General features: G+C 47.7%; 1 protein-coding gene across 1 annotated transcript in view; it reads left to right on the top strand.

The window, feature by feature from the left end:
• The window catches only part of LOC140902939 (uncharacterized), a 53466-nt gene that overhangs the window by 23814 nt on the left and 11858 nt on the right, over positions 1–17794 (top strand). The window contains exons 5-6 of the mRNA XM_073323521.1: positions 1624–1920; positions 2184–2384. Coding sequence (XP_073179622.1) covers positions 1624–1920; positions 2184–2384 — 498 coding nt within the window. The remainder of the gene's footprint in view (positions 1–1623; positions 1921–2183; positions 2385–17794) is intronic.

Here is a 17794-nt window from a genome sequence, read left to right as displayed (position 1 = left end):
GTTCTCAGAATGGAGAGAAGTAAATAGTGGTGTCCCCCAGGGGGCTGTACTGGGCCCAGTCCTATTTAACATTTTCATAAACGATCTGGGAAAAGGGGTAAACAGTGAAGAGACAAAATTTGCAGATGATAGAAAACTACTCAAGTTAAGTCGAAAGCAGACTGCGAAGAGTTACAAAGGGATCTCACAAAACTGGGTGACTGGGCAACAAAATGGCAGATGAAATTCAGTGTTGATAAATTCAAAGTAATGCATACTGGAAAACATAATCCCAACCATACATGTAAAATGATGGCGTCTAACTTAGCTGTTACCACTCAAGAGAGAGATCTTGGAGTCATGGTGGATAGTTCTCTGAAAACATCCACTCACTGTGCAGCAGCAGTTAAAAAAGCGAAGAGAATGTTTGGAATTATTAGGAAAGGGATAGATAATAGGACAGAAAATATCATGTTGCCTCTACATAAATCCATGGTACGCCCACAGCTTGAATACTGCGTGCAGTTCTGGTGGCACCATCTCAAAAAAGATCTATTGGAACTGGAAAAGGTTCAGAAAAGGGCAACAAAAATGATTAGCGGTATGGAAGGGCTGCCGTATGAAGAGAGATTAATAAGATTGGGATTGTTCAGTTTGGAAAAGAGACGACTAAGGGGGGATCTGATTGAGGTCTATAAACTCATGACGGATGTGGAGAAAGTCAATAAGGAGCTGTTATTTACTCCTTCCCATAACACAAGAACTAGGGGTCACCCAATTAAATTAATAGGCAGCAGGTTTATAATGTAGGGAAGTATTTCCTCACACAACGCACAGTCAATCGGTAGAACCCATTGCCAGGGGATATGATGAAGGCCAAGACTATAACAGGGTTCAGAAAAGAACAAGATAAGTTCCTGGAGGATGGGTCCATCAATGGCTATTAGCCAGGATGGGCAGGGATGGTGCCCCTGGCCTCTGTCGCCCATTCCCAGCTTCTGGCAAACAGGGGATGGATCACTTGATGATTCCCTGTTCTGTTCATTCCCACTGGGGCACCTGGCATTGGCCACTGTCGGAAGACAGGATACTGGGCTAGATGGACCTTTGGTCTGACCCAACCTGGCCATTCTTATGTTCTTAAATATCAGCGGGAGGAAAATGAAGCTAATGTTGGAAACATGACTGAAAGCCCAAGGACAAGATTCTCAGCTGAGATATCCAGCATGATTCCAATGGCACAATTGCCGATTGACACCAGCTGGGAATCTGGCCCAAAACACCTTCTGCAGAAGGAAACCAGTATTCCTGTAAATGGTAACTGGCTCTGGCTGGTAAGACCAAGGTGGGGAGAGTGTTCATGTGTGGGGTGGACCCTGTGGCCATCCCAAGTGGATCTGATCTCAGACAAACTATAGACGATGTCCCTCCTCAAAGCTGGCTCAAACACCAAACTTCATGGTTTAACCTCAAACTGCACAGTTTAACCTCTTGTGCTGTGTTGCTGGGCAGCTGTTACCTGGCTGTTACACCCCAGAGGCGGCTGCATCTCTGCACTGGGGAAGCAATTCCTGTGTTTGGAGCCTGTCAAGCAACTGGAGGTGAAAAACTCCAGAGACATGGGAAGTGTTTTTTTCCTTTCAGTACCCTACAGTGAACCTCATCTGACCCTTGACCCCTCGTTTCGGCTGGGTCACACTCTTTTGACCTTCAGCTCAGGGGGCGGGTACCCCCGGGCAAGTGTGGTGTGGAGGAACGGGATGGGAACCAACCTGACAGAGCTCAGCAGTTCTACAGAGTCCATGGATGCCCAGGGCCTTTACACCCTGCGCAGCGAGCTGGTCGTGCCCGTGGGGCAGAGCACCAACCTCACTGTGTTCCTGGTGACAGCACATGGATGGGAGACCCCCGTGCAGCACGTCACAGTGGCAGAAGGACCCGGTGAGTGGGGGAAATGGGGTGGGAGTTGTCCAGCCGGTGCAGGGTTCTGCCCCACAGCGTGACGCGGGGAGGGGATTAGTGGCTGAGCACAGTTATTTAACCCATTGTCGCTCCCCAGTGGCAGAGCGGGGTATTGCTGCTCAGCAGCCCCGAGTTTGGGCTTCACTGTTTTGGCCCAGGTGGGAGGGCAACACACTGAGCCTGGGGAGCTCGCTCCGGCTCTCAGGCCCTGTTCACAGGAAGCTCTGGGCTCTCTCTTGCAGGGCAGAGATGCAGCCATGTCTGGCTGCTGGTGGCGTGTCTGGGTGCCATGACCCTGTCTGTGATAGTGGCTGCAGGGATCTTTCGCCCTCCCAGCCGTGGGACTTGTGGATGCTGCTCAGAGAGTCGCTTCACCGGGACAAGGGATGTGGAGGATCCTTCACCCCAGGGCCAGCTGGGCCCTGGCACCTGCCCAGCCATGGGTACACCCACCACTGCCCTCGGGGCTGATCTTCTGGCGGCTCCCTCTGGCCTCCCTTCATGCCAAGACTCTGTAGCTGGAAGCCAGGGGTCTCTAGACCCAACAGCTGCACTTTATAGCAAGGACAGCGCAGTTCTATGTTCAGCACAGAGCCGCTGCACCAGGGCTTGCTTTTGTCCCTGACCCCTGTGACGGGAGAGCTCCCTGCCAGGCGGGGACTGACCCATGTCACTACAACAGGGCTCATACACTGCGGCCCCCACAGGGAAACCTAACCCCACCCATGCAGGGCAGCTCTTTGTCCCCCTCTAATCACTGCCCCACATCAAAGCGTTTAGTGAGACCCCTGCGGGGCTCGTGCCAAAGGCTCAAAGGTATTTAAAGAGCCCCAGAGGAAGGTCCTCTGAGGGCAGCCAGTCCACCCCCCATGCGGAGGTGGGACCAAGTAACCCTAGAGCTGCCCTGACAGGGGTTTGTCCAGCCTGGGCTTAGAAACCTCCAGTGGCAGGGATCCCACGACCTCCCTTGGACACAGAGTCCAGAGCTGAACTCCCTTGGGAGCTAGCAAGTGGTTCCTGATCTCTACCCTCACTCTCCCTGGCTGCAGGTTAAGCCCAGTGCTGCTTCTCCTGCCTCCAGTGGAAATGGAGAACAATTTATCACTGGGGGCAGGAGGGAGACCAAGGGATTGGGGCGGGTAGGAGGTGGACTGGGGAGTATAAATTAGTAAGGATGGGATGGAGAGCAATAGGACGGCAGCTCCCCCACCCCAGGCTTAGCGGAAGGACATGACTCCCAAACTGCCCCCGAGCTGTCCCCAGAAACCCTGTGTGTGTTCGGTTCCTGGCTGGAGCACCCCCAACCCTCCTGCACGGGGCGCTGGCAGCCTCCCCTGGTGACCCTGAGGGCAGATTTGACTATTTATTTATGGTGATTTAAAATCTCATAGAATCATAGAATATCTGGGTTGGAAGGGACCTCAGGAGGTCATCTAGTCTAACCTCCTGCTCAAAGCAGGACCGATCCCCAATTAAATTATCCCAGCCAGGGCTTTGTCAAGCCTGACATTAAAAACTTCTAAGGAAGGAGATTCCACCACCTCCCTAGGTAATGCATTCCAGTGTTTCACCACCCTCCTAGTGAAAAAGTTTTTCCTAATATCCAACCTAAATCTCCCCCACTGCAACTTGAGACCATTACTCCTTGTTCTGTCATCTGCTACCACTGAGAACAGTCTAGAGCCATCCTCTTTGGAACCCCCTTTCAGAAAGCTGAAAGCAGCTATCAAATCCCCCCTCATTCTTCTCTTCGTAGACCAAACATCCCCAGTTCCTTCAGCCTCTCCTCATAAGTCATGTGTTCCAGTCCCCTAATCATTTTTGTTGCCCTCCGCTGGACTCTTTCCAATTTTTCCACCTCCTTCTTGTACTGTGGGGCCCAAAACTGGACACAGTACTCCAGATGAGGCCTCACCAGTGTCGAATAGAGGGGAACGATCACATCCCTCGATCTGCTGGCAATACCCCTACTTATACATCCCAAAATGCCATTGGCCTTCTTGGCAACAACGGCACACTGTTGACTCACATCCAACTTCTCGTCCACTGTAACCCCTTGGTCCTTTTCTGCAGAACTGCTGCCAAACCATTCGGTCCCTAGTCTGTAGCGGTGCATGGGATTCTTCCATCCTAAGTGCAGGACTCTGCACTTGTCCTTGTTGAACCTCATCAGATTTCTTTTGGCCCAGTCCTCCAATTTGTCTAGGTCCCTCTGTATCCTATCCCTACCCTCCAGCGTATCTACCTCTCCTCCCAGTTTAGTGTCATCTGCAAACTTGCTGAGGGTGCAATCCACACCATCCTCCAGATCATTTATGAAGATATTGAACAAAACCAGCCCCAGGACCGACCCTTGGGGCACTCCACTTGATACCGGCTGCCAACTAGACATGGAGCCATTGATCACTACCCGTTGAGCCCGACAATCTAGCCAGCTTTCTATCCACCTTATAGTCCATTCATCCAGCCCATACTTCTTTAACTTGCTGGCAAGAATACTGTGGGAGACCGTGTGAAAAGCTTTGCTAAAGTCAAGGAACAACACGTCCACTGCTTTCCCTTCATCCACAGAATCAGTTATCTCGTCATAGAAGGCAATTAGATTAGTCAGGCATGACTTGCCCTTGGTGAATCCATGCTGACTGTTCCTGATCACTTTCCTCTCCTCTAAGTGCTTCAGAATTGATTCCTTGAGGACCATGATTTTGAAGCCCATCTCTTGATTTCCAGGACCTGCCTCGTGGGTTTCAGGGGCAGGGGATTGGCTGGGGTGGGAGGCAGGAGCTCACAGGATTTGGGGACAGTCAGGAAGTTATTGCACATAATGTGCAGCTATTGGTGTCACTTATTTATTTCTGCTGGTAGACAGAGCGATTTTCTTCAAAAGAAACAAGACTTTCAAAAAATGTATATTTTTAAACTAAATCTATTGGGTATTCTTTAAAAGAAACAAAGAGAAATGTATTTGTAACCTGCGGCCTTATTGACATAAACTGTAACCGTATAGATCATTGTTGCAACCATGTTATATATTTGCAGCCAATATTGTACAAAGGTTTTTGTATGAGGTGTCTATGAAGAGGTTGTAGTTTGCTGGTTATAATTATGCCAGCTGTATGTGTGTGTCATTTGGGTAGTTGAAGTTATGAATATTAGCTATGTATTTGTATATCAATGTGTTTTGATTCTAAGTAGCTTCAGTGAAGCATTTGGTCAGCTTCTTGAGAAGGGACTATTCTCAGTAAGTGCCCAATCAAGAAACACTTAACTGACAATGGACTTTGGGAGATGCCAATCCACATCTGAGCTTTCTTGGGAATGTTCAAACTAACATGTAAACAATGGTGTCGGCCTGCAAACTGATTCATGCATGGACATGTGACTTGCCCATGTGACTCCAAGCTCCATCTTGCTGCTGTAATTTTCCACAGCCAAGAACAAAGAGGTATCCTTCCACCTGGAAGAGACTATAAAAGGCAGCTGCCTCATCTCCATTTTGTCTTCTGGAGGAACCTTGCTGCAAACTGAAGCTCTGAACAAAGGATTGAATGACCCATCCCAGCTGTGGATGTTCTCCAGAGACTTGATTTGAACCTGAAGTTTATTCCATCACTGCTACAAGGCTGAACCAAGAACTTTGCCATGACTGTATGTCATTGATTCCATTTAACCAATTTTAACTCTCGTCTGTATTTCTTTCTTTTTATGAATGAACCTTTAGATTTTAGATTCTAAAGGTTTGGCAACAGCGTGATTTGTGGGTAAGATCTGACTGGTATATTAACCGGGGTCTGGGGCTTGGCCCTTTGGGATCGGGAACCTTTCTTCTTTCTCTGGGTTGGTGGCGCTGGTGGTGACACTGGGAAACTGGAGTGTCTGAGGGAATTTCATGTGTGACTTCTGGTTAGCCAGTGGGGTGAGACCGAAGTCCTCTCTGTTTGGCTGGTTTGGTGGGCCTTAGCAGTGAAGGACCCCCAGCCTTGGGCTGTAACTGCCCCGCTCTAAGCGATTTGTCCTGAATTGGTACTGTCAGAAGTGTCCCACTAAGGGCAGCATCGCTACAGTGTTGCAGCCAGCAGCAACAAGGGTCGGGTTCAGGACAGTGACTCATCACTTCAAGTCATCCCCGTTAAGGTTTCATTGTTACGTTGCTGATCAATTAGGGAACGTGCTCCCGTATAACGCAGTGCTCCCGTATAATGCAGTGCTCCCGTCACGGTTCCTCCCCCACTCTGAACTCTAGGGTACAGATGTGGGGACCTGCATGAAAAACCTCCTAAGCTTATCTTTACCAGCTTAGGTCAAAACTTCCCCAAGGTACAAAATATTACCCCCGTTATCCTTGGACTGGCCGCTACCACCACCAAACTAATACTGGTTACTGGGGAAGAGCTGTTTGGACGCATCCTTCCCCCCAAAATACTTCCCAAAACCTTGCACCCCACTTCCTGGACAAGGTTTGGTAAAAAGCCTCACCAATTTGCCTAGGTGACTACAGACCCAGACCCTTGGATCTGAGAACAATGAAAAAGCATTCAGTGTTTTACAAGAAGACTTTTTATAAAAAATAGAAGTAAATAGAAATAAAGAAATCCCCCCTGTAAAATCAGGATGGTAGATATCTTACAGGGTAATTAGATTCAAAAACATAGAGAACCCCTCTAGGCAAAACCTTAAGTTACAAAAAAGATACACAGACAGAAATAGTTATTCTATTCAGCACAATTCTTTCCTCAGCCATTTAAAGAAATCATAATCTAACACATACCTAGCTAGATTACTTACTAAAAGTTCTAAGACTCCATTCCTGTTCTGTCCCCGGCCAAGACGACTACAGACAGACACAGACACAGACCCTTTGTTTCTCTCCCTCCTCCCAGCTTTTGAAAGTATCTTGTCTCCTCATTGGTCATTTTGGTCAGGTGCCAGCGAGGTTACCTTTAGCTTCTTAACCCTTTACAGGTGAGAGGAGCTTTCCCCTGGCCAGGAGGGATTTCAAAGGGGTTTACCCTTCCCTTTATATTTATGACACGCCCCCCAAATCTCAGCTAGGGTGAAACACTGGCTGGGATTTCTTCCTGGAGCTCTAGGAAAACAGAGTTAATAAGACACATGCATCTCTAAATATACTACCAAGTACATAAAGACTAACAATATTTTCCACATCTCAAGGACGATTTTAACCAGTTGATTCTGGGAAACTTTCACGGGAGAGTGCATCAGCCACTTTGTTAGAAGCTCCTGAGATGTGTTGGATGTCGAAATCAAAATCTTGGAGAGCTAAACTCCACCGAAGAAGTTTTTTGTTAGTTTCTTTGACGGTGTGAAGCCACTTTAGTGCAGCATGGTCGGTTTGCAGGTGGAAACGCCGTCCCCAAACATATGGGCGTAGCTTTTCCAGAGCGTAGACAATGGCATAACATTCTTTTTCAGTGACTGACCAGTTGCTTTCCCTCTCAGACAGTTTTTTGCTGAGAAACACTACAGGGTGGAATTCTTGATCAGGTCCTTTCTGCATTAAAACTGCTCCCACACCACGCTCGGATGCATCTGTGGTTACTAGGAACGGTTTGTCAAAGTCTGGGGCCCTTAGTACAGGGTCAGACATGAGTGTCGCTTTAAGCTTGTTAAAGGCCTTCTGACACTTTCCGGTCCACTGAACAGCATTTGGCTGTTTCTTTTTGGTTAGGTCTGTCAGTGGGGCAGCGATTTGGTTGTAGTGCGGTACAAATCGTCTGTAATAACCGGCCAAGCCTAAGAAGGATTGAACCTGTTTCTTTGACTTTGGGACAGGCCACTTTTGGATAGCATCCACTTTGGCCTGTAGGGGGCTGATAGTTCCTTGACCCACCTGGTGTCCAAGGTAAGTCACTCTGTTTAGGCCTATTTGACACTTCTTAGCCTTAACAGTTAGTCCTGCCTCCCTTATGCGCTCAAGGACTTTTTGTAGATGTTCCAGGTGGTCTGCCCAGGAATCCGAAAATATGGCCACATCGTCAAGGTAGGCGACTGCATATTCTCCTAATCCCGCTAGGAGACCATCTACAAGTCTTTGGAAAGTGGCGGGTGCATTTCGCAGCCCGAAAGGGAGTACATTAAATTCATACAGCCCGAGATGTGTGATGAAGGCTGACCTTTCCTTGGCAGATTCATCTAGCGGTACCTGCCAGTATCCCTTGGTTAAGTCCAAGGTAGAGATGAACTGGGCCCGTCCCAGTTTCTCTAATAGTTCATCAGTGCGTGGCATTGGATAGTTGTCTGGGTGAGTTACAGCATTTAGCTTACAGTAGTCCACGCAAAAACGTATTTCCCCATCTGGTTTGGGAACTAGAACCACTGGAGATGCCCATGCACTTTCAGAGGGGCGGATTACACCCATCTGTAACATATCCTGGATCTCCCGTTCTATAGCAGTTTTAGCTTGAGGAGACACCCGGTAAGGGTGGACCCTAATTGGGGGAGCATTACCTGTGTCAATGGAGTGGTATGCCCGTTCAGTCAGTCCTGGGGTGGCTGAGAACGTTGGCGCGTAGCTAGTGCACAGCTCCTGGATCTGCTGTCGCTGCATACGCCCAAGGGTCATGGAGAGGTTCACCTCTTCCACACCACCAGCACATTTCCCTTCGTAATAGACACCTTCCGGCCACTCAGCGTCGTCTCCTCCCTGGGCTGTAAACTGACAAACCTTTAATTCTCTGGAATAAAAGGGCTTTAGAGAATTAATATGATACACCTTAGGCTTTCGGTTGGAGGTGGGGAATGCTATGAGATAATTAACAGCTCCCAGGCGCTCCTGGACCATGAATGGCCCTTCCCACGATGCTTCCATTTTATGGGCCTGGAGCGCCTTTAAGACCATGACCTGGTCTCCTACTTTGAAGGAACGCTCTCTGGCATGTTTATCATACCAGGCTTTTTGCTCTTTTTGAGCATCCTGTAAGTTTTCTCTAGCAAGGGCTAAAGAGGTTCGGAGGGTGTTTTGTAGGTTGGTTACAAAGTCCAGAATGTTAGTTCCTGGAGAAGGTGTAAATCCCTCCCATTGCTGCTTCACCAACTGCAATGGCCCCTTAACCTCACGGCCATATACAAGTTCAAATGGGGAAAACCCTAAACTGGGATGTGGTACAGCTCTGTAGGCAAAGAGCAACTGCTGCAATACTAGGTCCCAATCATTGGAGTGCTCATTTACGAATTTACGTATCATGGCCCCCAAAGTTCCATTAAACTTCTCCACCATGCCATTTGTTTGATGATGGTAAGGAGTGGCAACCAAGTGATTTACCCCATGAGCTTCCCAAAGGTTTTTCATAGTTCCTGCCAGGAAATTAGTCCCTGCATCTGTGAGGATGTCGGAGGGCCAACCTACCCTGGCAAAAATGTCTGCTAGTGCCTGGCACACACTTTTAGCCCTGGTGTTGCTTAGAGCTACTGCTTCCGGCCATCGGGTGGCAAAATCCATGAAAGTCAGTATGTACTGCTTTCCTCTGGGTGTCTTTTTCGGAAAAGGACCCAGAATATCCACAGCTACTCACTAAAATGGAACTTCAATGATGGGGAGTGGCTGGAGAGGGGCTTTGACCTGGTCTTGGGGTTTTCCCACTCTTTGGCACACCTCACAAGACTGGACATAGGTAGAAACATCCTTGCCCATTCCCTCCCAGTGGAATGATCCCCCCAAACGGTCTTTGGTCCTGTTCACCCCAGCATGGCCACTAGGGTGATCATGGGCTAAGCTCAAGAGCTTGGCCCGGTATTTAGTTGGAACTACCAACTGTCTCTGAGGATGCCAGTCTTCCTGGTGTCCCCCAGAAAGAGTTTCCTTGTATAAAAGTCCTCTTTCTACAACAAACCTGGATCGATTAGAAGAGCTGAGAGGCGGTGGGTTGCTCCGTGCCGCCATCCACGCTCTCTGGAGGCTTTCATCTGCTTCCTGTTCGGTCTGGAACTGTTCCCTTGATGCTGGAGACATCAGTTCCTCATTGGATTGGAGACATAGGCTTGGTCCCTCTGGAAGCGATATAGGGGATGGAGCTGTTTCTGTTGACTGTGAACCGCTCTCCGCTGGTGCACTATGTTGGGATTCAGGCTCCGGCTGAGCCTCTTGTGTAGGGTTATCGGCTGCTGCCAGTTCAGGTTCGGTGGGGCCCTCTGGTGTTGAGGTTGCAAGTACTGGATTCAGTGCTGACACGGGGTCTGGTGTTGGTTGTTCGGCTGGTTCCGGTTCTGGGACTGGTTCCGTCTGGGTCTCTGGGACTGGATCCACTACTGCTGTTGCAGACATTGGCCTGGGGTCCAGGTCCATCACCTCTGACTGGGTCCTGATAGAAGTTTCCGGAACAGAGCTAGGCCTCATGGCTTGTTTAGCCTGGCTGCGGGTGACCGTTCCCACCCTCTTGGCCTGCTTCACGTGATTGGCCAAGTCTTCCCCCAACAGCATGGGGATGGGATAATCATCATAGACTGCAAAAGTCCACATTCCTGACCAGCCCTTGTACTGGACAGGCAACTTGGCTGTAGGCAAATTGAAAGAGTTGGACTTGAAGGGTTGAATCGTCACTTGGATCTCTGGGTTGATTAAATTGGGGTCCACTAAGGAAGCATGGATAGCTGACACTTGTGCTCCGGTGTCCCTCCACGCGGTGACCTTCTTCCCGCCCACACTCACAGTTTCCCTCCGCTCCAAGGGTATCTGGGAGGTATCTGGGCCTGTGGACCTCTGGTGTGATTCCGGTGCAATGAACTGTAATCTGTTGGGGTTCTTGGGGCAGTTGGCCTTTACATGCCCCAGCTCGTTACATTTAAAACATCGTCCAGCTGACGGGTCACCGGGGCGAGGTGGGTTGCTGGAGAACGGGGTGGTGGGACGATAAGGGGTCTGGAGGGTTCTTTGGGAGGTAGGTGGGGCTTTGGGCGGCCCCCGGTAATAGGGTGTGGTCTGGGGTGGTCCCTTCTGGTCTCCGCTCCAACTGTGACCAGTTTTCTTCTTCTCTGCCACCTCCACCCATCTGGCTCCAATCTCTCCTGCCTCGATTACAGTTTTGGGTTTCCCATCTAGGATGTATCTTTCTATTTCCTCAGGAACACCCTCTAAGAATTGTTCCATTTGCATTAGGAAGGGCAAATTTACTGGAGATTCAACACTTGCTCCTGATATCCAGGCATCCCAATGTTTCACAATGTGGTAGGCATGTCGGGTAAATGACATGTCTGGTTTCCACCTTAGGGCTCGGAACCTCCGACGAGACCGCTCGGGTGTTATCCCCATTCTGACTCTCGCCTTGGATTTAAACAGTTCATACTTGTTCATATGTTCTTTAGGCATTTCAGCTGCCACCTCAGCTAAGGGTCCACTGAGCTGCGGCCTCAGCTCTACCATGTATTGGTCAGTAGAGATGTTGTACCCAAGGCAGGCCCTTTCGAAGTTTTCTAAGAAGGCCTCAGTATCATCACCTGCCTTGTAGGTGGGGAACTTTCTGGGATGGGAAGTGGTACCTGGAGAAGGATTGCTAGGGTTTGTTGGTATATTCTGCTGGGCCTTTATCCTCTCCATCTCCTCCACATGCTTCCTTGCCTCCATTTCCCTCTTGTGGGCAGCCTCCTGTACCTCCTTCTCCAGCCGCATGAGTTCTATCTGTCTTTCATGTTCCCTTTGTTTTTCCTTAGCCTGAAATTTGGCTAATTCCAGCTGTAGTCGAGCCGAGGATTTGGCCATTCTAACCTCTCTGTTTTTAACTAACTTTACACCCGAGGTTTAGAAATAAACAAACAAAACTTGGCTGTAAAATTTTGCTGTGCTGGAATAGAATACCTATTCTCTGATAGTGATTGTCAGCCTACAGAAAAAGACAATTCCCTTGTCTCTGCTCTGGGCCCAAATTAAAGCAAAAAACCTCCAACTACTTGGAAACCCGCTTACCCAGCCCAAAGAAAAAAAAAATTTCTTTTCAAACCTGTGCTCCTTGTAAAACAAAAAAAAAATCAAAATCCTAAAAAAAAACCCTGCCACTTTTGTCTCCAGGCAAATGGGTAGAGCACACACCCCCTATTTACTTTTAGGAAGAAAAGAAAAAAAAAACCTCTGGGTTGGAAGACTGAATTTCCCTGCAGGAGTTAAGTACCCTGCCTCCAGGCAAAGAAAACCTGCAATTCACAAGATAATCCCCTTTTGTCTCTGCTTGGCCACAAAGCAGAGAGAAACCAAGCTGCTTTCAGTTTCAAAGCTGCTTTCTGGACTTCCTAAAAATTCCTTTTTAAAATCTGTATTTCTAGTTCAAAAAATCTCAACTGGATCTCAAAATGATTTCAGGTTAATCCCACCACTGTGCCACCATGTCAAGGTTCCTCCCCCACTCTGAACTCTAGGGTACAGATGTGGGGACCTGCATGAAAAACCTCCTAAGCTTATCTTTACCAGCTTAGGTCAAAACTTCCCCAAGGTACAAAATATTACCCCCGTTATCCTTGGACTGGCCGCTACCACCACCAAACTAATACTGGTTACTGGGGAAGAGCTGTTTGGACGCGTCCTTCCCCCCAAAATACTTCCCAAAACCTTGCACCCCACTTCCTGGACAAGGTTTGGTAAAAAGCCTCACCAATTTGCCTAGGTGACTACAGACCCAGACCCTTGGATCTGAGAACAATGAAAAAGCATTCAGTGTTTTACAAGAAGACTTTTAATAAAAAATAGAAGTAAATAGAAATAAAGAAATCCCCCCTGTAAAATCAGGATGGTAGATATCTTACAGGGTAATTAGATTCAAAAACATAGAGAACCCCTCTAGGCAAAACCTTAAGTTACAAAAAAGATACACAGACAGAAATAGTTATTCTATTCAGCACAATTCTTTCCTCAGCCATTTAAAGAAATCATAATCTAACCCGTACCTAGCTAGATTACTTACTAAAAGTTCTAAGACTCCATTCCTGGTCTGTCCCCGGCCAAGACGACTACAGACAGACACAGACACAGACCCTTTGTTTCTCTCCCTCCTCCCAGCTTTTGAAAGTATCTTGTCTCCTCATTGGTCATTTTGGTCAGGTGCCAGCGAGGTTACCTTTAGCTTCTTAACCCTTTACAGGGGAGAGGAGCTTTCCCCTGGCCAGGAGGGATTTCAAAGGGGTTTACCCTTCCCTTTATATTTATGACAGCTCCCGTATAACGTTATTTGGCAGCCGCCTGCTTTGTCCACTGCTTGCAGGAAGAGCAGCCAGTGGGGGGCTTGGAACCAGGAGTGGACCGGCAGCCCCCCTATCAGCTCCCCACTCCCTTAAGTTCCCAGTGCAGCAGCTCAGCCGTCCCTCCCCCCACTGCCCTGCACTGCTCCTGCCCTCTGCCTTGGAGCTGCTCCTGGGGGCCTCCTGCTTGCTGTGCAGGAGAGGGGGGCTAATGTCAGGATGTCCCCCTCCCCCACTCCTGCCACCCCCTTACCCCTTCTCCATATAGAGCAGGGTGGGGACAGGCCAGGGCTCAGGACAGAGAGACTGCACCTGCTGTCTCAACTTCCTGATCTTTTTAAAGGCAATGTACTTAGAGTCGAGTCAGCTTACTTAAAGGGGCAATGTGCACCCCTCTCTCTCTCCCACACACAGGGTGTGTGTCTGTGTCTCTCTCTGCCGTGCTGTCTCCCCTCCATTTGTGCTGCCTAGAAGAGTGAGAGGCTACATTAACAATGTGTTGACCCTTGGGGGCTCAGCCGAGTGCGAGTTCATCATTCGGCAGCAAGGCATTCCCTGGGAACCCTCCCACCCTCTGACTCCACCGCCTCAACCAAGCTTCACAATCATCATTGCTGTGTACAGTATTAATTTTTTTTTAAATTTATACTGTGTGTGTGTGTGTGTATGTACATATATAATATAGTTTTTTGTCTGATGAAAAAAATTTCCCTGGAACCTAACCCCCCCATTTACATTAATTCTTATGGGGAAATTGGATTTGCTTAACATAGTTTCACTTAAAGTCGCATTTTTCGGGAACAGAACAACCACGTTAAGCAAGGAGTTCCTGTACCTGGATCTGCTGGGGTTTCTCTGGAAAAGGGTTGTTTCTGTGTCTCCCGCCCCTGGGAACATTTCAATCCATGCAGGCACCCCAGTGGAGTGAGGACAGGGACACCACAATGAACGGATGTGTTTTCACTGTAAAGCAAAGTCTCTTCCTTTGTGTGCACTGACACAAATCCACAACCCCGCACAAGCTAGATTCCGGGCTGCTGGAAAGCTGCACGGCCTAAACCATTGACCCCACCTGGGATCAGGTCCCATTGACCCCCACCAGGTGCCCCAGAGGGAATGAACAGAACAGGGAATCATCAAGTGATCCATCCCCTGTCGCTCATTCCCAGCTTCTGGCAAACAGAGGCCAGGGACACTTCAGAGCATGAGATTGCATCCCTGCTCATCCTGGCTAATAGCCATTGATGGACCTATCCTCCAGGAACTTATCTAGCTCTTTTTTGAACCCTGTTTTACTTTTGGCTTTCACAACATCTCCTAGCAAGGAGTTCCACAGGTTGACTGTGCATTGTGTGAAGTATTTCCTTTTGTTTGTTTTTAAACCTGCTGCTTATTAATTTCCATGGGTGACCCCTAGTTCTTGTGTGAAGGAGTAAATAACACTTCCCTCTTCACTTTCTCCACACCAGTCAAGATTTTATAGACCTCGATCACATCCCCCCTTAGTCTTCTCTTTTCAAAGCTGAACAGTCCTGATCTTTTTAATCTCTCCTCACACGGTAGCTGTTCCATACCCCTAATAATTTTTGTTGCCCTTCTCTATACCTTTTCCGATGCGCATATATTTTAAGATGGGGTGGCTAGATCTACACACAGTATTCAAGATGTGGCATTAAGATATTTTCTGTCGTCTTATCTCTCCCTTTCCCAATAGTTCCTAACATTCAGTTTGCTTTTTTGACTGCCGCTGCACACTGAGTGGATGTTTTCAGAGAACTATCCACCATGACCCCAAGATCTGTTTCTTGTGTGGTAACTGCTCATTTAGACCCCATCATTTTGTATGTATGGTTGGGATTATGCTTTCCAATGTGCATTACTTTGCATTTATCAACAAATGAATTTCATCTGTCACTTTGTTGCCCAGTCACCCAGTTTTGTGAGGTCCCTTTGTAACTTTTCGCAGTCTGCTTAGGACTTAACTATCTTGAGTAATTTTGTATCATCTGCAAATTTTGCCACCTCACTGTTTACCCCTTTTTCTAGATCACTTCTGAATATATTGAACAGCACAGGTCCCAGTACAGTTCCCTGGGGGACCCTGCTCTTTACCTCTCTCCATTCTGAAAACTCACCATTTATTCCTTCCCTTTGTTTCCAGTCTTTTAACCAGTTACTGGTCTATGAGAGGACCTTGTTTGTTATCCCATGACAGCTTACTTTGCCTAAGAGCCTTTGTTGATGGACCTTGTCAAAGGCTTTCTGAAAGTCCAAGTACACTATATCCGCTGCATCCCCCTTGTCCACATGTCTGTTGACCCCCCCCCCCCCGCCGTCAAGGTTCCTTCCCCACTCTGAACTCTAGGGTACAGATGTGGGGACCTGCATGAAAGACCCCCTAAGCTTATTCTTACCAGCTTAGGCTAAAAACTTCCCCAAGGTACAAACTTTGCCTTGTCCTTGAACCCTATGCTACCACCACCAAGCGTGTTAAACAAAGAACAGGGAAAAAGCCCACTTGGAGACGTCTTCCCCCAAAATATCCCCCCAAGCCCCACACCCCCTTTCCTGGGGAAGGCTTGATAAAAATCTTCACCAATTTGTACAGGTGAACACAGACCCAAACCCTTGGATCTTAAGAACAATGAAAAAGCAATCAGGATCTTAAAAGAAGAATTTTAATTAAAGAAAAAGTAAAAGAATCACCTCTGTAAAATCAGGATGGTAAATACCTTACAGGGTAATCAGATTCAAAACATAGAGAATCCCTCTAGGCAAAACCTTAAGTTACAAAAAGACCCAAAAACAGGAATATACATTCCATTCAGCACAGCTTATTTACCAGCCATTTAAACAAAAGGAAATCTAACGCATTTCTAGCTAGATTACTTACTAACTTAACAGAAGTTCTGAAGAACATTCCTGACCTGGTCCTGGCAAAAGCATCACACAGACAGACACACCCTTTGTTTCTCTCACCCCCCACCCCCAGCTTTGAAAATATCTTGTCTCCTCATTGGTCATTTTGGTCAGGTGCCAGCGAGGTTACCTTAGCTTCTTAACCCTTTACAGATGAAAGGGTTTTGCCTCTGGCCAGGAGGGATTTTATAGTTCTGTATACAGAAAGGTGGTTACCCTTCCCTTTATATTTATGAGACCCCCTCAAAGAATTGCAATAGATTGGTGAGGCATGATTTCCTGTTAGAAAAGACAAGTTGACTCTTCCCCAACAAATCGTTTTCATCTGTGTGTCTGATAATTCTGTTCTTTACTATAGTTTCAACCAATTTGCCTGGTACTGAAGTGAGGCTGACCGGCCTGTAATTGCCAGGATCTCCTCCAAAATCCCTTTTAAAAATAGGCATCACATTAGCTATTCTCCAGTCATCTGGTACAGAAGCTGATTTAAACGATAGGTTACATACTAGTTAGTAGTTCTGCAATTTCATATTTGAGTTCCTTCAGAACTCTTGGGTGAATCGCATCTGGTCCTGGTGACTGATTACTGTTTAATTTATCAATTTGTTCCAAAACCTCCTCTAATGACACCTCAATCTGGGACAGTTCCTCAAATTTGTCACCGGAAAAGAATGACTCAAGTTTGGGAATCTCCCTCACATCTTCAGCCGTGAAGACTGACGCAAAGAATTCATTTAGTTTCTTCTCGATGGCCTTATCGTCCTTGAAGGCTCCTTTAGCACCTCGGGGCCCCACTGATGGTTTGGCAGCTTCCTGTTTCTTTGATGGACTTTCAAAAACAAATTGCTGTTAGTGTCTGAATCTTTGGCTAGCTGCTCTTCACATTCCTTTTTGGGCTGCCTAACTAGACTTTTACACTTGACTTGCCAGAGTTTATGCTCCTTTCTATTTTCCTCAGGAGGATTTAACTTCTAATTTTTACAGGATGCCTTTTTGCCTCTAACTGCCTCTTTTACTTTGTTGTCTAGCCATGGTGGAACTTTTATAATCCTCTTACTGTGTGTTTTTAATTTGGGGAACACATTTAATTTAAGCCTCTATTATGGTGTTTTTTAAGTGTCTATGCAGCTTGCAGGGATTTCACTTTTGGCGCTGTACCTTTTAATTTCTATTTAAACATGCTTGCTTTTAAACCATGTATAGTATTTTAAAAGGTACACTCACCAGAGGTCCCTTCTCCGCCTGGCGGGTCCGGGAGGCAGCCTTGGGGGGGTTCGGGGGTACTGGCTCCAGGTCCAGGGTGAGAAACAGTTCCTGGCTGTCAGGAAAACCGGTTTCTCTGCTTGCTTGCTGTGAGCTATCTACAACTTCATCATCATCATCTTCCTCGTCCCCAAAACCTGCTTCCGTGTTGCCTCCATCTCCATTGAAGGAGTCAAACAACACGGCTGGGGTAGTGGTGGCTGAACCCCCTAAAATGGCATGCAGCTCATCATAGAAGTGGCATGTTTTGGGCTCTGACCCGGAGCGGCTGTTCGCCTCTCTGGTTTTCTCGTTGGCTTGCCTCAGCTCCTTAAGTTTCATGCGGCACTGCTTCGGGTCCCTGTTATGGCCTCTGTCCTTCATGCCCTGGGAGATTTTGACAAATGTTCTGGCATTTCGAAAACTGGAACGTACTTCTGATACCACGGACTCCTCTCCCCATACAGTGATCAGATCCCGTACCTCCCGTTCAGTCCATGCTGGAGCTCTTTTG

The sequence above is a fragment of the Lepidochelys kempii genome, chromosome 24, assembly GCF_965140265.1.
Source record: "Lepidochelys kempii isolate rLepKem1 chromosome 24, rLepKem1.hap2, whole genome shotgun sequence".
NCBI lineage: Eukaryota > Metazoa > Chordata > Testudines > Cheloniidae > Lepidochelys > Lepidochelys kempii.
Note: the sequence above shows the minus strand (reverse complement) of the source record. Positions and strands in the feature narration are given on the sequence as shown.